Source organism: Pelophylax lessonae (assembly GCF_965119305.1).
Source record: "Pelophylax lessonae genome assembly, chromosome: 4".
Lineage (NCBI taxonomy): Eukaryota > Metazoa > Chordata > Amphibia > Anura > Ranidae > Pelophylax > Pelophylax lessonae.
Window position 1 is genome coordinate 247,903,205 of NC_138771.1, and position 24,395 is coordinate 247,927,599.

At 43.5% G+C, this 24,395-nt stretch overlaps 2 protein-coding genes across 4 annotated transcripts in view; one reads left to right on the forward strand and one right to left on the reverse strand.

The window, feature by feature from the left end:
* RPAP3 (RNA polymerase II associated protein 3) overlaps window positions 1–9,535 on the reverse strand; it is a 120,023-nt gene extending 110,488 nt beyond the window's left edge. The window contains exons 1-2 of the mRNA XM_082254380.1: window positions 9,439–9,535; window positions 4,354–4,536 (exon numbers count right to left, since the gene is read on the reverse strand). Of these exons, the coding sequence (XP_082110506.1) occupies window positions 4,354–4,506 (153 nt within the window). The 5' untranslated portion in view covers window positions 4,507–4,536; window positions 9,439–9,535. The remainder of the gene's footprint in view (window positions 1–4,353; window positions 4,537–9,438) is intronic.
* A 186-nt stretch (window positions 9,536–9,721) lies between these two features.
* LOC309555020 (mitochondrial inner membrane protease ATP23 homolog) lies at window positions 9,722–23,964 on the forward strand. 3 transcript variants are annotated; one of them, XM_082256830.1, is made up of 6 exons: window positions 9,722–9,945; window positions 13,569–13,614; window positions 14,102–14,183; window positions 17,186–17,323; window positions 19,475–19,558; window positions 23,567–23,961. In XM_082256830.1, the coding sequence occupies exons 1-6, from the start codon at window positions 9,807–9,809 to the stop codon at window positions 23,768–23,770; spliced, it is 693 nt and encodes a 230-aa protein (XP_082112956.1). In that variant the 5' UTR covers window positions 9,722–9,806; the 3' UTR covers window positions 23,771–23,961. The 3 variants fall into 3 exon arrangements, with proteins under 3 accessions (XP_082112956.1, XP_082112957.1, XP_082112958.1); XM_082256831.1 differs by lacking the exon at window positions 17,186–17,323 and having other exon boundaries at window positions 23,567–23,964; XM_082256832.1 differs by lacking the exon at window positions 13,569–13,614 and having other exon boundaries at window positions 9,771–9,945; window positions 23,567–23,964.
* The last annotated feature ends 431 nt before the right edge of the window (window positions 23,965–24,395 follow it).

Here is a 24,395-nt window from a genome sequence, read left to right on the forward strand (position 1 = left end):
TCCCTATAACTGCAGAACTCATGCAGACAACCCTTTGTATTTAATTTTAGATACATTGGGGAAAGATTGGCTGCTCCTAGTGAGAAGATTCTTGCTAGTGGGACAAAGACAAATACACATTTTTATTAATGTGAAGAAGTGCTAGAACATCTGAAAATGTTTTATTTGCTGTGCCTTCCTGTTCCTATGACTCCCACCCTATCCAAAACTATAAAACATTTGTCTGGGAGAACCAGAGCTTTTACTTGCCCATTTTATATTAGGAACACGATGTGTCACATACAGTATCTCACAAAAGTGAGTACACCCCTCACATTTGTGTAAATATTTTATTATACCTTTTCATGTGACAACACTGAAGAAATGACACTTTGCTACAATGTAAAGTAGTGAGTATACAGCTTATATGACAGTGTAAATTTGCTGTCCCCTCAAAATAACTCAACACACAGCCAATATTGTCTAAACTGCTGGCAACAAAAGTGAGTACACCCCTAAGTAAAAATGTCCAAATTGAGCCCAATTAGCCATTTTCCCTCAACGGTGTCATGGTATTGTTACAAGGTCTCAGGTGTGAATGGGGAGCAGGTGTGATTGCTCTCACTCTCTCATACTGGTCAATGGAAGTTCAGCATGGCTCCTCATGGCAAAGAACTATCTGAGAATCTGAAAAAAATAAAATAATTGTTGCTCTACATAAAGATGGTCTAGGCCAGGGGGCTTCAAACTACGGCCCTCCAGTTGTTCAGGAACTACAATTCCCATCATGCCTTGTCCTGTCTGTGAATGTCAGAATTTTACAATGTCTCATGGGATGTGTAGTTCCGAAACAGCTGGAGGGCCGTAGTTTGAGGATCCCTGGTCTAGGCTATAAGAAGATTGCCAAGACCCTGAAACTGAGCTGCAGCACAGTGGCCAAGACCATACAGCGGTTTAACAGGACAGGTTCCACTAAGAACAAGCATCGCCATGGTCGACCAAAGGAGTTGAGTGCACGTACTCAGTGTCATATGCAGAAGTTGTCTCTGGGAAATAGACGTATGAGTGCTGCCAGAATTGCTGCAGAGGTTGAAGGGGAGGGGGGGGGGGTCAGTCTGTCAGTACTCAGACCATACACCACACGCATCAAATTGGTCTTCCCAGAAGGAAGCCTCTTCTAAAGATGATGCACAAGAATGCCCGCAGTTTGCTGAAGACAAGCAGACTAAGGACATGGATTACTGGAACTATGTCCTGTGGTCTGATGAGACCAAGATAAACTTATTTGGTTCAGATGGTGTCAAGCGTATGGGGTGGTAAGCAGTACAAAGACAAGTGTGTCTTGCCTACAGTCAAGCATGGTGGTTGAAGTGTCATAGTCTGGGGCTGCATGAGTGCTGCTCGCACTGGGAAGCTACAGTTCATTGGGGATCCATGAATGCCAACATGTACTGTGACATACTGCAGCAGAGGATGATCCCCTCCCCTCGGAGACTGAGCCGCAGGGCAGTATTCCAACATGATAACGATCCCAAACACACTTCCAAGATGACCACTGCCTTGCTAAAGAAGCTGAGGGTAAAGGTGATGGACTGGCCAAGCATGTCTCCAGACCTAAATCTTATTGAGCATCTGTGGGGGCATCCTCAAACGTAAGGTGGAGAAGTGCAAGGTCTCTAACATCCACCAGCTCCTTGATGTCGTCATGGAGGAGTGGAAGAGGACTCCAGTGGCAACCTGTGAAGCTCTGGTGAACTCTATGCCCAAATGGGTCTAGGCAGTGCTGGAAAATATTGACACTTTGGGCCCTATTTGGACATTGTCACTTAGGGGTGTACTCACTTTTATTGCCAGCGGTATAGACATTAACCATTTCTGGACCGTAAGGATTTACCCCCTTAAAGCGGTTATATCCTCAAAAAAAAAAAAAAAAACCCTGCAGGACAAAGGCATAATGAGCTAGTATGCATCCCATAATAGCTCATTATGAAATACTTACCTAAGAACGAAGCCCCGAGACGGTCCCCCGGACACCACTGAGGGAGCTGACATGTTCCCTCGACATCTCTTCCATGTTTCGTGGCTCCGGGGCCCGTGTAGGTTTAGGAAATATTAATTTTACCTACAGGTAAGCTTTATCATAGGCTTACCAGTAGGTAAAAATTAAAAAGCAGAGTATACTACCTCTTTAATGACCAGGCCATTTTTTGCGATACGGCACTGCATTATTTTAATTGCCAATTGCGCGGTCGTGCGATGTTGTACCCAAATAAAATTGATGTCCTTTTTTTCCCACAAATACAGCTTTCTTTTGATGGTATCTGATCACCTCTGCGATTTCTTATTTTTTTGCGCTATAAACATAAAAAGAGTGACAATTCAGGAAAAAAAAAATATATATTTTTATCTTTCTGCTATAAAACATTCCCAAAATAAAAATTTAAAAATCGCATTTTTTCATCATTTTAGGCCAATTTGCATTCTGCTACAAATTTTTGGTAAAATAAATCTCAATAAGCGTATATTGATTGGTTTGCGCAAAAGTTATCGCTTCTACAAACTAGGGGAAAGATGTCATTTTTATTTATTTATTTTTTTACTAGTAATGGCGGCACTCAGCGATTTTTAGCGGGACTGTGACATTGCAGCGGACAGATCGGGCCCCTGACTGACATTTTTTTACACTTTTGGGGGGGGGACCAGTGACATTACTACAGTAATCAGTGCTAACAATATGCACTGTGTCTGTACTACTGACACTGGCAGGGAAGGGGTTAACACCAGGGGCGATCAAAGGGTTAAATGTGTCCCTAGGGGGTGCTTTCTAACTGGAGGGGGGGTCGATGGGCTTGCTGCATGAACACAGAGACCTGTGTTCCTAAATAAGCGTAACACAGGAGCCCTGTGTTTATTACTGACAGAACAGCTTTCTGCCATGTTTACAATGGCAGACTGCCCTTCCGTCTCCACGGGGAGCAATGGCAGGCGCCCGCCGGACCCACTGATTGGCTCCCCCTGTGACCAATGGGCACAAGCCCCCGCGAACGTCGTTTCACAGGACAGAGCCGTCCTGCCGCAGTAAAACTACAGTGGCTGGTGGGAAAGCAGTTAATGGCTGTGTGTTGAGTTATTTTGCGCTCTGACCAGAGAGCCATGACTGCCAGCTTTAAACATCTCAAGGAGCACTGTTTAATCCATCATCCGAAAATGGAAAAAAAGAGAATGGCACAACTGCAAACCTACCAAGACTTGGCCATCCATCTAAACTGACAGGCCGAGGAAGCAGAACATTAATGAGAGAAGCAGCCAAGAGGCCCATGGTAACTCTGGGAGACTCTGTCCACAGGACAACTATTAGTCATGAACTCCTCAAATCTGGCCTTTATGGAAGAGTGGCAAGAAAGCCATTGTTGAAAGAAAGCCATAAGAAGTCCCGTTTGGAGTTTACAAGAAGCCATGTGGGGGACACAGCAAACATGTGGAAGAAGGTGCTCTGGTAAGATGAGACCAAAATTTAACTTAATTAACCTAAAAGCAAAATGCTATGTGTGGCATAAAACGAACACTGCACATCACCCTGAACACACCATCCCCACCGTGAAACATGGTGGTGGCAGCATCATGTTGTGGGAATGCTTTTCTTCAGTAGGGACAGGGAAGCTGGTCAGAGTTGATTGGAAGATGGATGAAGCCAAATACAGGGCAATCTTAGAAGAAAACCTGTTAAGAGTCTGCAAAAGACTTGAGACTGGGGAAGAGGTTTACCTTCCAGAGACATGCCCAAAATGATTTGAAGCTGTAATTGCAGTAAAAAGGTGGTTCTACAAAGTATTGACTATAAATCATAAATGCACACCACACTTTTCACATATTTATTTGTAAAAAGTGTTGAAAACCATTTATAATTTTCCTTCCACTTCACAATTCTGTGCCACTTTGTGTTGGTCTATCACATAAAATCCCAATAAAATACATTTACATTTTTGGTTGTAACATGACAAAATGTGGAAAATTTCAAGGGGTGTGAATACTTTAAGGCAGTGGTCCTCAACTCCGGTCCTCAGGGCCCACTAACAGGCCAGATTTTAGGTATTACCTTGGGGAGATGCAGACTAGAGTACTGCAATCACTGAGCAGCAAATGATATCAACTGGAATGTATTTCAGTTATCTTGCAAATCTGGCCTGTTAGTGGGCCCTGTAGGCCAGGGTTGAGGACCACTGCTTTAAGGCACTGTACCCCCAGGTAGAAAAGGGGTTAAGGAACACCTAGCAACCTCTGGAAGGACCCTTGGGTTCCATGGAACCCTCATTGAGAAAGGCTGTTCTAAATGGATGTGCCTATGATACAAATGCATATTGTTTCAGTACTCACCGCTTCACTTTCACCAGTCTCTATTTTCAGAGAGGCATCTTTTTCTTTAATATCCTTTTCCCAGCTCTCCAATTCTCTCATGAAATCCTGAAGCTCTTCTGCATTTTGTCGCATTTGTAACTGCAGCTCAAGAGCTTTATTCGGAGAAGACATGGTGGATGGTGACACTCAACAAAGAGAATCCTTTGCAAAGGAAAGCAATGAAATGTATCATGTGGTTAGAAGTTTTGAATTTGTCAAATTCATTTCATATTTACGCTTCTTAGCAACTCCTTATAGCTGTTTATGTGTTCAGAAAAATGGCACAACCATATTGGTGATCAGTACTGGAGCTGCATACAGTTTACTTCCAGTTGCAGTGCTGGTGGGTATATAGTGCATATACAGTATACGGCAGCTTCTATTGCTTCTATTGCTTCAAATAGAGGACAATGGAACCGGACTGGCTTTCCATAGAGCCGGTTCACACATGTCCAGGGCAGTCACGGTCCATTTTTGAAAAGAGTCCTGTGCGATTTTAGGTCTGGTCCAGGTGCGAATTCAAGTAAAAAAAGTAAATTCAAGTAAAAAAAAAAAAAAAAAAAAATCGGTGAACAAAACTGCTCCGGGCTGCAAGCCGCAGCCAGACATGTGTGAACCTAGCCTTAAAGTTGTAGTAAACATAACTTTTTTACTTTTACCTACAGGTATGTTTATAATAAAGATTATGGTAGGTAGGTAAAATGAAAATCTCTTAACCACTTAAGCCCCGGAGGATTTGGCTGCTCAAAGACCAGGGCCTATTTTGCGATTCGGCACTGTGTAAATTTAACGGACAATTGCGCGGTCGTGCGACGCTGTACCCAAACAAAATTGACGTCCTTTTTTCCCACAAACAGTGCTTTCTTTTGGTGGCATTTGATCACCTCTGCGATTTTTATTTTTTGCGCTATAAACAAAAAAATAGCGACAGTTTTGAAAAAATAACAATATTTTTTACATTTTTTTATATGAAATTCCTCAAAAAAAAAAAAATGTAAAAATCTAAATATTTTACATTTTAGGCCAATTTGTTTTCTGCTACATATTTTTGGTAAATAATATGTAGTAATAATAATAATAATAATACGCAATAAGCGTATTTTGATTGGTTTGCGCAAAAGTTATTGCGTTTACTGACTACGGGAAAGATTTTTGTCAATTTTATTGTTTTTTTTGTTTTTTTAACTAGTAATGGCAGCGATCTGCGATTTTTTTTGCGGGACTGCGACATATCAGACCCTTGACTGACATTTTTGGGGGTACCAGCGACATTACTACAGTAATCAGTGCTATAAATATGCACTGTTACTGTAAAAATTACACTGGCAGGGAAGGGGTTAACTTTTATTGGTGATCAGTTGGTTAAATGTATCCCTAGGGGCGTGAGTATAACTGTCAAGGGGCGTGGCTTGTTAGATCATAACAGAGACATATGATCCTACAGAGCAGGATCGCATAGCCTCTGTCATGATCTAAGGGAGAATGACAGACGGCTGTGTTTACATCAGCCGTCTGCCTTTCTCCCTCTCCCGAGCGGGATCGCGAGTGGCCGGCAGACATTGGAGCCACCGGTCACACGAGCGGGGATGCCCGTGAACGAGCGGGGGCGGGAGCGCACCTCAGGCGGCGCGCATTTGCCCCCTACAGGCTCCTGGGCGAGCGACATAGTACTACGTCGGTTTGCCCAGGAGCAGCTGACTTCCACAGTAAATATACTGACGGCGGTCGGCAAGTGGTTAAACTTGCACCGTTAAGGAGATATTCTAGTGAGCGGCAGTTGGCAATGTCACCAGCGCATACGCTCTGAAGGAATGGCATAACTGCGCCGTTCCATCAGAGCTCCACACAGAGTCATGCGCACAGGAGCGAAGTCATCACCACTCGGCAGTCAAGCAGCCGCAACCCGCGAACCCAGACCAGGTTAAGATGGAAGCTTCTGCAGCGTGACAGCACGCCGCTAGAGGGCTTTATTTCAGGGTAAGTCTTTCACAATGTGCTAGTATACGATGTATACAATCACATTATGCCTTTGCCTTGCAGGTATTTTTTTTTATTTACCCCTTTAAAAGCATAGTCCATCTGTTGCAAAATAAATAATAGCACAAAATTTCTTGCAGCATAAGGGGGATGTTAGAACCACCTATTTTTACCACCTCCGACAGCAAGTGTAAATAAGCCCTAAATTCTGGGTGTGCTTTCCTTCAGAATATGAGGTCCAAGCTCCTGCATTTACTTTGTCCCCGGTACCATGTCCTTTTCCTCTTCTTCCTGGTGTGCGGTCTTATTGCTTGACCCACTGAGCAGACAGTAATGAAGTAACTCCCATGCATGCCCTCTGGAGCTACTTTATCTCACTACCAACTCCATTCCTGGCAGAACTAAACTCATTGATTTAAAGTACAACTAAACCCATTTTTCCTTTAGGCCTCATGCACACTGGGCTTTTTACAGCTGCTTTTAGGAGCGTCAGATGTTTTTTTTTTTTTTTGCAGCTTTAAAACGCCCCTCCATGTTATCTTATAGCCTCGTGCACACACAGGCTTTTGGAGCTGTAATTGGCATAGGCATTTTCAAGCTGCAAAAAAAACCCCCGGGCCAGCGCGTTCTGAGGACCGGCGTTACAGCTGTAAAAACATCTGATGCTGCTAAACATGGCTTAACCTCACATACAGTGTTATGCCGTGTCAGGCGTTTTTTTTTCTCGTCAAAATCAATGGTTCCCTATGGGGGCCCATTGATTTGAATGGAAGTAGCATCCAAGTCAGATCATGATGATCCAACTCAAAGGGCTTGGTATGGAACTTTGGGGGGACCCCACGCCGTCATTTTTTTTTTCATTTTGGCACGGGGTTCCCTTTCAAGATTCTCAGGCCACAAGTCGCACTCGGAGTATCACAATCCGAATTAGGTGTGACTTCTATTCAAACCAATGGGCTGAAAGTTGGATCAAGAAAGGCTCTCATAGGAAACCATTGATTTTGAATAGAGGCAGAGAAACGCTGCTAAAAGCGAACGCTTTAGAGTTACCCCAACACTTCATATACCCGATATGTGTCTGATATACCATGTACTTGTATGAGAAAGTATCCTGTTCTTTTTGTATTGCTTCCTTTATGTGAAATCCCTGGTCTTCCTGCTAGTCCCTCTGCTTTTCTATTAAAAACTGACCACACTAGGCAGGAGAGCATGCCGTGGTCAGTTCTCTAACTATGCTGGGAACTCAGCCTGCTCTCCTCCAATAAATAGACTTCTCCTGACACGCCCCCGCTGAACAGCCATTGGAAGCTCAGTTTGCTGTTGCTTTTCCTCACCCCCCTCTTATACAGCAGAGACCAGAGTTAATGTGATCATTTATAAAAAAAGAAATGCCTTTAATTTCTATTTTAGATGGAATAGGTTGTTTTACAAGGTTATTGTTTACAATCACTTTAAAGTGGAACTTTAGTCAGAAAATAATTTCTACCCTAAAACTAAAATCCCTGCATCTATATATCTCCACAATCTAACACTAACCTATCTAGCCCTGTAAAGAAGAAACCAATATACATACCTTTTTTAAAGCCGATCTGACTCGATCCCACGTTGAGATGTCAGACGTGGCTTCACTGTGGATCTAACAATGGAAGCCCCATAGCAACTCTATGGGTGACGTCACTCCCCATTCATTTCACAGCCATTGCCAGCCGTATCCTCTGCGAAGCTTCCACCGCTGGAGATCGGATCGGCTTCAAAAAAGGTATGTATACTGATTTCTTCTTTACAGCGCTAGATAGGTTATTGCCGTGGTAGATCATGGATGTCTACAGATGCAGGGATTTTAGTTATAGGGTGGACTTACACTTTAGGTCCTGCTAGATCCCTTCAGGCTGGTCCCTTCTGCAGGTATAAATAAGTGCCTATACCGTTTAAAATCCAGTAATACGCTGTCTCATCCTGCTCTGCACATGCCCAGTTGCTTTCCATTTTTATGCACTGCTGAGTTTGTGCGCGATATCCCGGCTGTCAGAATAGAGCCAATTCTTCCTGTATAGTTCTGGCTCTGTCCTGTCACAGGTGGAGTGATATCAAATGCATTCCACCTGTGAGAGGAGAGATACAGGAAGCATCGGCTCTGTATGCTTCCTCCAGCGCCGCTCCTCACATTCCGTTGATCATGTGTTTTAGAGGAGCCAGCATTTCCTGCCAGCAGTAGCAGCCAAGAGTACCCACAGCAGTAACAGTCAGTAGTACCCGCCAGCAATACCAGTAAAGAGTACCTACAGCAGTAACAGTCGGCATTACACGCCAACAGTACCTACCAGCAGTTCCCACCAGCGGTACCAGCCAAGAGTACCCACAGCAGTAACAGTCAGTAGTACCCGCCTACAGTACCAGCCAGCAGTACCCGCCAGCAATACCAGTAAAGAGTACCTACAGCAGTAACAGTCGGCAGTACACGCCAACAGTACCTACCAGCAGTTCCCACCAGCAGTACCAGCCAAGTGTACCTACAGCAGTACCAGTTGGCAGTACCAGCCAGCAGTAACCACCAGCAGTACCAGCCAAGAGTACCTACAGCGGTACCAGTCGGCAGTACTCCCCAGCAATACCAATCAGCACTACCTAGCAGCCATCAGTAACCACCAGCAATACCCAGCCAGCAGTAAAGCATAACTGTAAATATCCCAGCATGTGCAGTGTTTCTGACTCCTACCACCATGACCACTGCAAATCACTGAAGTGGTCATGGTGGTTAGAGTGTTCCTTTAATATCTCTCAGAAGAAGTAAACCTCTGTATACTGATTCCATTTGATCATCCTCTAGTTGTGTTACATTGGTGGGGGGAGGGGTGCGGAGTGCCCCCTCCCTGAAATGAGATTTGCAGGTTGGGATGCCTGCACTGTGACTGAATGAATATCATCCCCAATGAAGCAGTACAGAGCATGCTGGCTGTATGGAAGGATGATTCCACTCCTCTTCTCCCATGCAGCACACTGCTGGTGGCCATTACTTTATCTCTTCCCCCGTCTCCCTCCTAACTGGGTGTCCACATCACCCCGAACCCCATGTGAGATCTCACCTACCTGCAGCTCCCACTCCTCCGCTCCTCACTTCCCATACACGACCTCCCAGCGTGCCTTGCGCCACCACCGTCACCATGGAGATGCTTCGCCCGATACCCGGAAGCTGGAGGAGTCAGCAAAACCCCAGCACTGACATCTCGTGTGTCCTTTTTTGTACTGAATAATTTTCTATTAGACAATACACCCGACACATAAACAATCATTTCATTTGTTTTTTAGGGTTCCCTTTCTTCCCATATGAAAGATGGCAGCAATGGACCTGGTGACGTAAAATCACTCGCCAGGGCAGCTTCTAGTGACGTAGCATCATGGCGGCCCCCTGGCCTGATGGGGGTATGAGACAGCTGTAAAGGTGACAGAGGGGCCCCATGGAGGAAGACAGGGCGGCAGATGCAGGACACGGGTACCCTGTGTACCCAGAGAGGCAGAGCTGGGAGGACAAGAAGGAGGCACACCATCCAGCCATGTCCAGGTGTCACAAGATGCTGAATGTTACTATGGAGACAAGTATGGACACACTTCTAGCATCATATTCTTCAAGTCTATGTCCTCGCATACATTCTCTTAGCTTTGAATAGAGCAGGGGAGGGATAGAATTATCATCAGGTGTTTACTGCTTGCTGATAGAGATTTCTCCTCCCTTCCTGTCCTGATCACCAGACAGGAAGTCAGGGAAAATTATGTTTTTAAAGTAGATCTGAAGCCAAATTGTTGGATGGAGTGCAGAGGGATTAGGACACTTGTCATGTTTTTATTGCGGTCTGTATCCCAGTTAAAGCGAAGTTCCACCCAAAAGTGGAAGCTGCGCTTATCTGCTTCCCTACCTCCCTCCGCTGCCACATTTGGCACCTTTCATGGAGGAGGGGGGGGGATACCTGTCAAAAACAGGTACCCACTTCCGTGTAAGGTCGCTGCGGCTATCTACTTTATTTATGGCCCTTCCTCCTTCCCCCTGCTGCCTTCTGGGAGACACATACAGGTCCCAGAAGGCAGCGGAACCATTCAGAAAGTGCAGCCCGACTCACACATGCACAGTAGGAAACTGGCTGTGAAGCCACAAGGCTTCCCTTAGTAAGGGAAAACCAAACTGAACCGATGAACGGATCGGCTAGGGATACCAGGACAGGGAAGTGTCCTTCTATTAAAAGTCAGCTGCTACAGTATTTGTAGCTTCTGACTTTTATTTATTTTTTTAAATATGCTGGAACTCCACTTTAAGGAGTTTCACGCTCGCTATCTGTCCAGGTGACTGTTCTCTCTGAAGGTGAAAGAAAATTTTCACATTTGGAGTTATCAGAAATGAAGCAGAAAGCTTCCAATGAGGACACAGTTTTTAGTAACAACTAGGGATAACCTCACTTTGGAGGGATTTCCTCTCACTTCCTGTTTTAGTTATGGGACAGGAAGTGGGGGGCTCATTCACATGGGCGCAGAAGCTTGAATAGGTGTATGTTTATACAACCTGGGGTGATCGGTATTTGCAAATATCAGTCTGTAAAAATCAATGACCGGCTGCAACTGTATGCATGTCTCCACACATCCAAAACACAAACATGTCTATAGATATGAATGATCAGCCCTGGACACAAACTGTGTGCTGGCAGGCTCATCTGTTCCTGTATGCATGCAACTATGCTCAGATATGTAGTAACATACATACAGCTGCAGCCTGCCATTCATTTATACAGATGGATGTTTGGAAATACCTGGCAATCCAGGCTGCATAAACATGACTGTTTACTTTGTATTGCACCTGTGTGAATGAGTCCATTGGATAGAGCAGGGATTCCCAAACTACGGCCCTCCAGTTCAGGAACTACAATTCCCATCATGCCTAGTCATGTATGTGAATGCCAGTTTTACAATGCCTCATGGGCTGTGTAGTTCTGCAACAGCTGCAGGGCCCTAGTTTGGGAATACCTGGGATTGAGTAAGGGGGGGGGGGGGGGTTATAAGCCCTGCCAGTTTCCTTTTCTTTTTTTTTTTTTGTCTTGTAGAGTAAGGGGGGGGGGGGTTATAAGCCCTGCCAGTTTCCTTTTCTTTTTTTTTTTTTGTCTTATAGAGTAAGGGGGGGGGGGAGGTTATAAGCCCTGCCAGTTTCCTTTTCTTTTTTTTTTTTTGTCTTGTAGAGTAAGGGGGGGGGGGGGTTATAAGCCCTGCCAGTTTCCTTTTTTTTGTCATCTGTGTCCCATAAGGGAAATTTACCTTCACTTCCTGTTCCATAGCCACAACAGGAAATGAGGAAATCTCTCCAAAGTGGGGGAATCTTTGGTTGTCACTGACATCCTTTTCATCACAAATTTGTAATGACTTAGGGGCCAGCAGAAGAAACCAGGTTTGCAGCACGCACATTTTTTTTTTTCTGTAGGGAAAGTCACCTTGGGTCTTTTTCAGGCTTCTTTTTGTATAGAATTAAGGGGTACAGCAAGCTTTTACAAGGCATTTCTACGAAACCTCTAAGGCAAGCATAATTAAAGTCCTGGCTGTGACGTTAAACACAAGATACTATTAATAGGCTTCATTGGGCTATCAACAGTAGTGCTAAAGCTGCTGAATGACTGCTAGCCGCTTGTTTGAAGTGACAGCCAGCTCTGCTATTATGGTGTTTGCTTAACATCTGAAATCCAGAACAAACAGTTGCTCCAGGCCTCATTCACATGGGATTTTAGCAGCAAGGATCCAGCAGATTTCTGCACTGGATTCATAGGTGGATGTGAATAGTTACAGCCGCTCATTCTGTACAAAGTAAAAGCAGGATGACAGAGGCTGCAGATGTCCACAGGTGTACCTTGTGGTTGGGGACAGATGATCGCCTTTGTGTGCAAACCATTTGTTTTCATGAGTGATCATCTGTCCCCAACTGCAGGTAATCGCTCCATGTGGTGAACAGCTGCAGCTGCTTTCGGCTTATCCTTGCTTTTCACAGGCTGAGCAGCTGGAACTATCTGCATTCACCTGTGAATCAACCCACAGGAATGCTCTGGATTCTTGCAACAGCTGGCACTAAAATCCCATTCGAATAAGGCCTTAAAGGGAATTAAAAAACAAATCTTTTCTTCAGTTTTGGACAGAGTGGCAAATGGTTAGAGTTGACAGACAACACAATTCAAGGGTTATGCATGAATCCCCCTTAATTAGGGCTTTTTTAGGCAAAATACAGACGGGTGGGTAATGGCACTTTTCCACTGCAAGTACCGGCTCGGCTCCACTCGGCCCTGCTTAGCTCGGCTTGGTTTTCCACTGCATGGTACCGCATGGTACGGAGTTGGAACGGTTCGGTACAGTTTGCTTTTCCAGCAATAGTAAGTGGGTGGGATAACAACGATTCTCTGACTAATCAGTGGCTAGTAGTGACAAACAGTCAAGGCTGCATGCAAAGGATTGTGGGATATGGTACCGGTACGGCCCTCTTGGAACCACAACCGAGGTGGTACTGTTTAAGCGAGCCGTACCGTTCAGTTCCATGTAGTGGAAAAGCGCCGCCGTACCATGCAGTGGAAAAGCGCCGCCGTAGCGTACCGTACCGAACCGTTCCAACACCGTACCATGCAGTGGAAAAGCGCAGAACCGAGCCGAACCATTCGGTTCCATGCAGTGGAAAAGCGCCATTAGATTCACTTTTTTTGTGAGCTGTGGTGAGAAGTTTGCTCAATTAAGCTGTTTGGCACCTGGACAACTTAATCTGGACTAATTTTACACTCTCTGCCACTCAAGTCGCAAGGAAGTTGTTTCAAAGTAGTGCAGGGACCTTTTCAAAGTCCTCGTGACTTTAAGTTGCATAGATTGGAACAGGTGCTATTGAAATCACTGGGCTGCAACTTGTCATTCAACTTTGTTTTCAAAGTTGCATGACAAGTTGCACTAGTATGAACTGAGCCTAAATCCTGTGGCTTGGCACCCTTATCCTTTTCATCTATACAAGCTAGGTATCCTTGAACCTGTTGGGGCTCCACTAGGCAGTAGAGAGCTGCCACACTACAGTAATCATTTGATTGATCCAGAACCTCCATCAAGCTTGGAGATGAAGTTTTAGGGAAGCACCCCTTTTCATTTTCCTATTACACAGTCATTATTGTTAGAATACTGCATATTATGTCATACATTTATATATTATTTTTGTTGTTCATTAGGTCCGTATACCAAGTTACTTTTAGATGCCATGAAACAATCTGGCTGGTAAGTCTATTACGTTAAATACACAAATGGGTGTAAAACTGAATGGATCAATAAGACTTGATTTAGTAACATTGCCAAAAACCATGATAAGCCATAATCGATCAGAAATCCTCATTCATTAAAATGGCAATTTTTATATTGCTTAAAACTAAAGCTAAGTGGGCTAAGTAAGCTTTATTGCCATTTGCAGTATGATTAAATAATGCTAATAGTGTTTTATTAATGCATGAGAAAACAGTCTGGTTCATTCATATTCCATTGTTATAATGGGTTGCTACATTTAGTCTAAATATCTGTAAAATTCACAACTGTACCATAGAGAATGTACTGAATCTGAATGAAGATGCCACATCATGTATGAGAATAACAGACCTAGCACTTCCAAATTTGCTAAAACCTACAGCTCTGCTAATAGCTACTTGAATAGTGCCTAGGAAATTTCATATAACAGAACATTTCTCATACCCATCTGTGTTCCACTTTTCAGTGCAGTTTCGAAGGAGAGACATTTTGCTTGTGAAGACTGCCAAGGATCAGTAAGTGGAGGTTTTGATGCAGATACTTCTGAAGTAAGTGAAAGTAACTTCTTTGTAACTAACAATAAGGCAATGATGTACCCAGGGAATGTGAGAAAATAGCTACAGCTCACCTGGTACAGGCACTTGGCAAACATTCATATTAATATCCAATAAAATGTGTTGTGCAGCCATTGTGACATTTGTATGGAGAAAACATACTGAACTTCACAGGGGTTTGATGTTTTCTGCTGATTTTCTTCTAATGCCTCGTACACACGCAACGATTGTTGGCTGTGAATTTTCGGCTAACGTCTGATCGGCCGATTTTCGGCTTGTTAGTATGATGCTTCCGACAACCGACTCTGACTGCATGCTATCAAATTTTTGTTGGCCGTCAACAGAACGGCCGATTTTCTGTCAGTCAGTACAGATTTCAGCAGACAAAAATCTGATGAGCAAGACTGGGCATGCTCAGAGAAGAAAAAACACACGGAAAGTAATCCAGCACATGACATAATTTCTGCAGTTGGTTTTTGTTGGCCGAGAAAATTTGTGTGCAGTCTAGGCACATTCCAACCAACACAACAACACTGGACAAAAAAAGGCCGATCGGTCGGCTGATAATCGTTGCGTGTGTACGAGGCTTAACTTCCTTCTGCAAGCACTGCTTTGAGGACACATTCTTACAAACTTATTGTGCTAAAGATGAACCCTGGGCAGATCTAAAAAGTTATGTACATCATAATCCATTTATCAAAAAACCATTTAAAGAGGACCTGAACTGTGTAAGCTGTGCCCAAAAAAAGGCAAATGGAAGAGTCGCTAGTGTTGGCTGTCATTTTTCTGACGCTGACCTTTTCCCCATTACTGACTTCCCCATGGGCTTTCCTCTGTCAGAACAGCTCTCCTGATTAGTTATCTGGTCACTGGTGGGGGAATATTTAGTAGGAGAGGTGGATGAACAAGGCATATGTGTGTATTTACTTATTTTTTTCCTTTGACATAGGCTTTAAGTTTGCCGATTTTATATTGGATTGGCTGCCAGTGCACTACAATGCACACAAAATGGACGTTTACCATTTTGTTCTCGCGTGTTGCGGTGCATTGAAAATGACTATGCATTAAGGTGCATTGGGGTGCCATTCTGAGTAAATGGTACGGGGCTGCTGATTCAGCAAGGTACAGATGTGAAGCCAGCCTTAAAGAATTACACTCGCCTGTCCTTTACAGCCAGGGAAGCTGTCATCTTGGCCTCTGTTTAATCTACACTTGCCATGGTGCTGCACATGTGATTAGTTATGACACCAGCCATTTGCTGGCTTGGCCGTTTGGATGAGCCCTAACAAAGGCACACTAGTAACTATTCTAATTCATGGCATTCCTTGAATGTAACTGTTTTGGGAAACAGTTAGATCGATGGGTGTCACTTTTGTGGGAACCAGTGACACTAATACAGTGATCAGTGCTACAATTATGCACTGTCGCTGTACTAATGACACTGGCTGGGAAGGAGTTAAAATCAGGGGCGATCAAAGAGTGCCTATCTGGTGTTTTATTACTGTGTTGGAGGTGCTTTTACCAGAGGAAGGCATGAATCAATCTTGCTGCTTTGCAGGAACACCAGATCAATGCCTTTCCTATTGACAGAACTGCAATCTATGCTATGTTTACGTAGGCATACTGCCATTCTGGACTGGACTGCCATTGAGTCCACAATACCGGCTGATCGGCTCCCACTGTGCACAATCACAGCAGGAGTGAGCCAGCTGCGCATAAACATGCCTGCGCCCTGGGGGTGCGGGACTATATCTATGTATGTATGTATGTATGATCCTGCGCACAGCATCCGCCCTGTAGCAGTAAAGCTACAATTGGGCGGTCATAAAGTGGAACTTTAGCCAGAAAATTTAAAAGAAAATGCTAAATAACTTCAGGCTGTTCCCTTTTTTTTTATAGGTATAGCTATGTAAAACATTAAAAATAGGTGTCTATACTGTTAAAAATATTGTAATACAATGTCTCACCCTGCTCTGCACATGCTCAGTTGCTTTCTATTTTTAGACCCTAACAAGTTTGTAGATGTCAATCTGCTCACAGCCTAAAAGCAGAATTAAACCCTCCCGTCCTTTAGGCTCCATTCACATATTGGCGTCCCGGATCAAGGGCAGAATCGACACGATTCTGCCAGTGATCCCGAATCAAGGCAAATCATGGGACGCCCGTGCGATTCCCGTCAATTCCAATGGCACCCCAAATGCGGTGCAATCCCGGGATGCCAATATGTGACTGGAGCCTTACAGCCAAGGAAGATGCTTCTGTTTAATCTGTAACTGCCATGGTGCTGCACATGTGATCACTTATGACACCAACCATTTGATGGTTTGACCGTTTGGTTGGGGGAAACAATCAAGGTTGACAGTTAGCAATCCTGGCTTTCAAGGAATTTAACTGTTTTTTATAAACTGTTAAATTGATGGGTTTAGTTCTGTTTTATGATATACTGCTGTTCAGGAGCTTTGGGCTCTCAGCAAAATGGCAGCCTCCAGCAAGAAGAAACCGTGGCAGTGCTGGAGGCAAATTACAGCACACACTAAGTGTGATAGCATAACTATTATTACTGTGGAATGTATAGGTAAAGTTCCTATTTAATTCCCTGACTGTAGTAGACCAATGTGCAATGATTCTAAACCGAAGTGAGGATTAGTTGCTGAACACAGCTTTATCACATGCTTGCATTGTAAAAAAGCGGAACTAAACCCTCCTATCCTTTTTAGCCATAGAAACTGCCATCCTGGAATCTGTTTGACCTTCAACTGCCATGATGCAGCGCATGTGATCATTTCACACCAGCCGACTGATAGTTTTTTGACAGTTTGTTTGAGTGCACAACCAGTGTAACAGTTGTTTTTTTGTCATTGTTTTTTGAAACTTCTAAATCGATGTGTTCCACTTTTTAAACCTTTCTTTAAACACTTTTACTGGAAATCATTCCACACCTAAAAACTTTGAATTAAAGCATGCATGTAATTACCTTTTATTCTCTACCCATACAGATCGTGTTGTGTCAGAATAATATACACAGCCAAGCCCATATGAACAGAGTGGTTACGCATGAGTTAATTCACGCTTTTGATCACTGTCGTGCCCATGTTGACTGGTTTAACAACGTACGGCATTTAGCCTGCTCCGAGGTATGCATCCTTCATCTTCTGATAACCAGGATATTTTGGTGGTTTAATTTCACTGTATGGAGCCAACATTGGTCTATGTATTTTCAGAGGGTCACAGTGGTCTTTATAAGAACATGTATAGGGTAAATCCAACCAAAACTGACATCGCCATTACATGTAGGTGCCAGTGGATAATGTTAATCCCAGACTAAAACTCTCTGGGATGCCAAGGGAGTTCTGTGATATTGTTAGGCACCCTCATGAGCAGAGATACCACATGTACTAGTAGCTTAAAACGGAGTTCCACCCAAAAGTGGAACTTCAGCTCATTTGCTTCCTCCCCCTCCAGTGCCACATTTGGCACCTTTCAGGGGGGAGGGGGGGGGGGGTGGGTACCTGTTTTTGACAGGTACCCTTATTTATTTATTTCAGGTACTTGTATAGCGCTGTCAATTTACGCTGCGCTTTACATATACATTACACATTCACATCAGTCCCTGCCCTCAAGGAGCTTACAATCTAAGGTCCCTAACTCACATACATACACAGTAGGGCCAATTTTTTTATACAGGATCCAATTAACCTACCAGCATGTCTTTTGAGTGTGGAAGGAAACCGGAGTACCCGGAGGAAACCCACGCAGGCACAGGGAGAACATGCAAACTCCAGGCAGGTAGTGTCGTGGTTGGGATTTGAACAAGCGACCCTCTTGCTGCTAGGTGAAAGTGCGAACCACTACACCACTGTGCCGCCCACTTCCGGGAGACGGCGCCCCATCTCCTTCCCCTTTTTTGTGTATTCAATATTTATTGAAAAGATCAATAATGTGACTCCTGTATTATCACAATTTGAATCATCTAAAAGAAAATAACAAATGTATTTAGGAAATCAAAAGAAATTGTTTCCAAATCCAATTAAAAAGGAAGCAAAGTGAATGAGTAAATGTAGTGTATATTGTTATTGCATGTATCACAAAGCAGTACTGACAAACTACAACAGAAGCACACAATGGGAGAACATACCTTGTACCAATATATTGGCTCACAAAGGCATTCGTGAATATGAAGACTTTTCTAAAAGGGAGTCTGTGACCATAGAAATATGGTAGCTGCCACTCCTGAGTTTTTATGAGTGTTTTAAAATGTGTATACTTTCCATCTGTCGGCTTCCTCTACCCTAGGTAGTCACTGACCTAGAATGAGAATGCAGCCAGTGATGCCTAAAAAGCTGACCATGTGTTCTGGATCAGTGAGTCCCTAGGTATTGAACCTACAGTCTTGATGACAGTCCTGAAGCATGCAAATTTTAAAAGCAAATCCGCCAAGGCATTTACCATATTTCTATTCTAATAGGTTTCATTTAAAGGCCATTCCAGGCAAATCTGATCTATCAGTGTTTAGTAGATACTGGAATATAAAACCAACTAGATCCCACCGGCTCATCCTCCTTCTTTTTTTTTTTTTTTGCAATGTTAGTTTATTTTCTAGATAATGCAAAAAGGCTCTGAATGGAGAAGGAACAGAGCCAGGGAATAGGGTAAGGAGAGGTCATCACAAGGAGAAATCCTTGAGAGAGCTAAAAAGCACCCAGTGGGCTCCACCTATAGTTTTAATATCACATTTGGGCAACCTGAACCACTTTCAGCATGACGGTCTCTGGCTTCAGTACTTTCTGTGTCACTGACAAAGAGCAAGTATGCAGCAAGTGAAGTCAAATCCATTGATTTGCTTACTACGTCAGTGACTGAGAGAACATTGAAGCCATTGCATAAGCATGCCATCCAGGTTCCAGCATTTTGCGGCGAGGTCCGCAAAGGCAGCATACATATGTTTCACAGTACAGGTTTACTATGCCATGTAAAGTGAATCAAATCCAGTATTTTTGTTGTCTAGACCCAAGACAAAAGGGATTAATGTTAAAAAGCTAAAGCAGAGAAAATGATTGCAGATGCTCATTGAAATCAGATGTTTTGCTTCATTTGAAACCTGCCTGCTACTGGCTCGTGCTTCAGTTTTATTTCTGTTTACTTTGCTTCAGTTATTATAAATCCGTCTCAGTTGCCTTTACACTTTCAGTTATTATAAATCCGTCTCAGTTGCCTTTATGCTACATATTCTAAAAGGATTTCAAGTAACCCAAATAGGCAAATGTTTGTCTTCTCTGTTGATCTAGATCAGAGCTGCCAACCTTAGTGGAGACTGTTCCATAAGCAATGAGGTTAGCCGATTTAACTTTGGATTTAAACGGCATCATCAGGTATGTGAAGAATACGTTTGGGTATATTTTTTACCCCCCATGCTACCCATAATGGCCTAATAAAATGGTTTGGAATGTAACCAAGGTAAAGTGACAATGCAATATTAGGTAAGATGTTAAAAGCTCCAGGCAGTTTGGACGCGGGTTCCAAAACCCAAAGAAAACAAATGGTCAGAATTCAATATGAACACTTTGAAAAGTAATAGGTAATATTTGTATTAGAACTAGTTATCACTTCTACTTTTATTAGGGATTGTCAGTCTGGTTCACTAGAATACCATGATTAAATTAGAGCCCCGGTAACCATCTACTCTGTGTGTATCTGGAATTACCTACTGGAATCTATGCCAGATATTCTTGAATGCATTGCAAAATTTTCACACTTGTAACCTTTTTCTGGACCGTTCTTTGGAGAATGCTGGTGAAAATTACAACTCCAAGCCTACCAATAAGAGCAATTTCCGTTATGGATTATGTTAACTATATAACAGGTATGTTGAATAAAGAAACAAACAATTCAGCCAAGTGCTCACTCCGAAGGGGATGACCGGCGTGATGCTCTCCTCAGGCAGGGAACTCCAACATGGGTACATAAAAGAAAAAGGAGGCGCAAATACCTAGTGCATTACCCGTGGTCACCATATAAAATATTTTAATAAAAAGCCAAATGCATACTCGCAGACAAGAAGAATGATAAAATTTGCATAACAAGAATCCACCACACATGGAATGGAACATGTCCTTGTGGATAGGACCGCTAACGCATTTCGAGAGTCAAGATCCCTTCATCAGAGCTAGTCATATTAACAGTAGGCATAAATAAATACTAACATCAATTGAACCGGTTCCTCCCGCCTCCTATGGGTGGTGGGTGGGACCATCCAGTTCACAACCCTCTGTCCTCATCCACCTCAATGTTAAAATAGCGCAGAGCGAGTGGCGTGCTTTCCAGGACCCGGAAGTAACAACAATGCCAGCCACATTGGAGCCTAAATCTATACGGGATGCACCACGACCTGAAATCCGTGGTGGGGGGATCATGGCCCCCCCAAGGTTTTGGAACACAGAACGGACATAGAGTGCCATAGGCGAGAACATGGCTGGTTAAGTACACTTTACACACTGCTCATTAACCTGACTCCCATGATGAAATGATCCCACTTTGTTATTTATGCAGATATAGCATTGTGCTTTTCTCCATTTTTGGTTTTGGTCTTGCCATTGACCATAGGCCGGTGGCTTTTTTAAGACACTTTTGTTTTTAACATTGAGGTGGATGAGGACAGAGGGTTGGTCTGTGAACTGGACGGTCCCGCCCACCACCCGTAGGAGGAACCGGTTCAAATGATGTTAGTATTTATTTGTGCCTGCTGTTGATATGACTAGCTCTGATGAAGGGAGCTTGACTCCCGAAACGCGTTAGTGGTCCTATCCACAAGGACATGTTCCATTCCATGTGTGGTGGATTCTTGTTATGCGAAGTTTATCATTCTTCTTGTCTGTAAGTATGCATTTGGCTTTTTATTAAAATATTTTATATGGTGACCACGGGTAATACACTAGGTGTTTGCGCCTCCTTTTTCTTTTCTTTTATGTTGAATAAAGACTGAAAGTGGTTCTAAAGTCAGGTGGCTGCTGCACACAGAAGAATGCATTAGCATAAAAAAACCTTCTAATACTTACCTGAGCCTTTCTCTATCCTGCAAAGTTGCATGAGAGTCTCGGCTGCTGGTAGTGTTGTTGTATCTTGTAAATGGCTATTCATTTTTATATTGATATTTTTTAGCTGAAGTGTCACCAAAACTTTAAAAATATTTGCTGAATCCACCAGGTTTATGACTCTTAGCCCCATTGTGCAATATAACCATCTCTTTATTGTAGTGTGTGCTGGCTGTAAACTCCACCTCATGCAAAAGCCCAATTTATGGGCATTCCCATGGGGGAATTACAGCAGGCCACCATAGCCACCACCCATTAATCACAGCATGGAACTTATAGCTCATAGCAGTGATTAGGCTCCCATAATCAACACACACACACACGTGAGTGGGATATCATCTGCAGCTCTGTCCTCCAATCTACATCTTTCTGCCATACATACGGAAAGGAGAGGGAGATAGCATCTGCAGTTCTGTTTAGATTCTGCTCTACCCCTCTGCCTTGCACATTGAGGTAAGACTACTGAGCCCAGAACCACCTGCCTGCATTTCCAGGGAGAGGGACTGCAGTAGTAGCTGCTGACTTGTGTTTTGAATGACAGGGCATTGAAGACGAGCACCATCATTTACAAAAACACAAGCCTGCAACATGAGAAAGAAGCTAGTATTCCAGTCCCTTTCCTTGGAATAGTAGGCAACTAGGATGTATGCCCAAGTAACACAAGAAGCTGATTTACTTAAGCTGAAAATCTCCACTAAATTGTTGAAAGCAATATTTATTTGAATTACTCAATCACATGAAAAGAAAAATCCTATTTATTTATTTCATCTGGACATGATTTAGGTATTTAGAGTGAACGTAGCTTCAATTTGAGTGAAGATTTCCAAATCCTTAAGTACATCAACCCCAGGGTGTCACTAATCCAGAGTGAACTTCTTCCCTGTGATTCCCCATGGTTTTAAAACATTTTTTGCTTAAATTAGTTATAAAGGCAGAAGAAGGTTTTTTTTTTTTAATCTTAATGCATTCTATTCATTACGGTAAAAAGCCTTCTGTGTGTAGCAGCCACCCCAGCACCCCCTCATACTTACCTGAGCCCCCTCTCTATCCAGCGATGTCCATAATATCTTTGGCTGGCTGGGACTCTCCCTCCTGATTGGCTGAGACACAGACGCGGCGCCATTGGCTTCCGCTGCTGTCCATCAAAGTCAGTTAGCCAACCCGGGGGGGGGGGGGGGACAGTAGCTCCGTGTTTGAATGGATACATGGAGCTGCAGCTCAGCTCGGGTCCCCCATAGCAAGCTGCTTGCTGTGGGAGGCACTCGACAGGAGGAAGGGGCCAAGAGCAGTGTAGAGGGACCCAGGAAGAGGAGGATTTGGGCTGCCCTGTGCAAAACTAACTGCACAGAGGAGGTAAGTACAACATGTTTATAGTAAAAAAAAAGTACGAGACTTTACAATCACTTTAAGGTTTTTACCTTAATGCATTCACTGCATTAAAGTAAAAACCTGTGCCACAGGATTCACCCCCTTAGCCATTGGCTCCTGCTGCTGTTAATCAAATCCTGTGGTGGGGGGGGTAGGACCGAGCCACACTGTCTGTGTCTATGTACCCAGGTAGCATGGCTCAGGGCAAGCCACACCAGTACCCCTATAAGAAGCAGCTTCCTATGGGGGGCGCTCACTGAAGAGGTGGAGTCAGGAGCGCCAGCGGGGCATCCCAGAAGAGAAGGATCAATGGTTTTGCACAGATCAGGTATATATTACTTGTTTTTTTTTTTTCTTTTTAAAAGAAGGTTTACAATCCCTTAAGAGCCGGTTCACATAGGCGCAACCCGACTTGCCGGGGCGACCTGTGAAGTCGCGGTGCGCAGCTCGCACCGCGACCTCGGTGCGGCATGCACGGACTCCATATCATTGAAGTCAATGCAGGTCGCTCCAGGTCGCCCCAAAGTAGCTCAGGACCCTTTTTCTAAGTCGGAGCGACTTGTGACGCTCCTATTAGAACGGGTCCTGTGCTAATCTATGGCAGGCGACCCGCAGCGACTTTTCAGGCGACCAGGTCGCCTGACAAGTCGCCCCAGTGTGAACCGGCTCTTAAACTTTTTTTGATGCTACAAAGAAAAAGATCAATTAGGGCTGGATTTTCCACTAGGAACAATGTTACTTTTCAGTAAAAAGGATTGCTTACTGATAAAACAGACTATTTAGTGCAAAAGATTTCCTAAAGGATCTGATTATTTTATTCAAATCACCATATTGTTATATGTACAGCTAGCATAAGACAATCGCATTAGATATTACCAGGACTAGTCTTAAACCCTTTTTTCTATTTTTTTTTTTAAACAGGCTTGTGTCAGAGATCGAGCTCTGCGTTCTATAATGGCAGTAAGAGAAATCAGCCGAGAGGCAGCAGAGAGGGCTGTGGATGAAGTGTTTAACTGCTGTTTTAAGGATCATGAACCATTTGGCCGAATCCCCCATTGTAAAAATGATGCAAATATGGCATACAGAGATTTTAAAAACCGGAACAGATATGCTTCAGACATCTAAAGTAAAATCTGATTATCAATACAATTTTCAATTTGCTTATTTTATAATTAATTCTCTTCTTAATTTTGGGATTATTTTTATATGAAAGCACCCTACAATGTGAGACTGTGTCTCTCTTTTCGTGTGAACGTATTTTTTTGTATATTTAAAAATGTTTTGTTCCATGAATTTGATTTTCATGTGCAATAAATTGCTTAAAAATCTATTTTTTATTTTTCTTGTACCTGTATTTTTTCTTGTTCGTATGTACCTGAGGGAGCCAAAGAGGTGAGGGGACGCACTGGATACTGTCGCTGCCAATGTGCTATTTGCTGGGTGTCCACTGAGTCCCTATACCTTTTTAAGGAAAGAGGGGCTCCCCCCCCCCCCCCCCAGGTATACCTGCCCTAAATCTATCCATTATTATATATGTGCTCCAACTTTAGAGACTCCCAAAAACTGTATAGTTAGGACTGGGTACCGTGACATGGCCCTGCAGCTTACGCATATATTTGCAAATGTGTGCAGCCCTGGTTTTACTGCGAACTGTTGGGATAGGACAATTCGATTTGTTGCAGGCTAGCTGGTAAGTGAGCTGGGAATTTTTGTTTGTTGTTTTTTTTTTTTTTTACATGCATCGCCCCTT

Excerpts from the sequence above, each read along its gene's own strand:
- LOC309555020 (XM_082256830.1), top strand. The coding sequence starts at position 9,807 with ATGGAGGAAGACAGGGCGGCAGATGCAGGACACGGGTACCCTGTGTAC. Across the intron at positions 13,615-14,101 it reads GCCATGAAACAATCTGGCTG|TGCAGTTTCGAAGGAGAGAC; the intron begins GTAAGTCTATTA and ends TCCACTTTTCAG. Across the intron at positions 19,559-23,566 it reads GATTTAAACGGCATCATCAG|GCTTGTGTCAGAGATCGAGC; the intron begins GTATGTGAAGAA and ends TTTTTTAAACAG.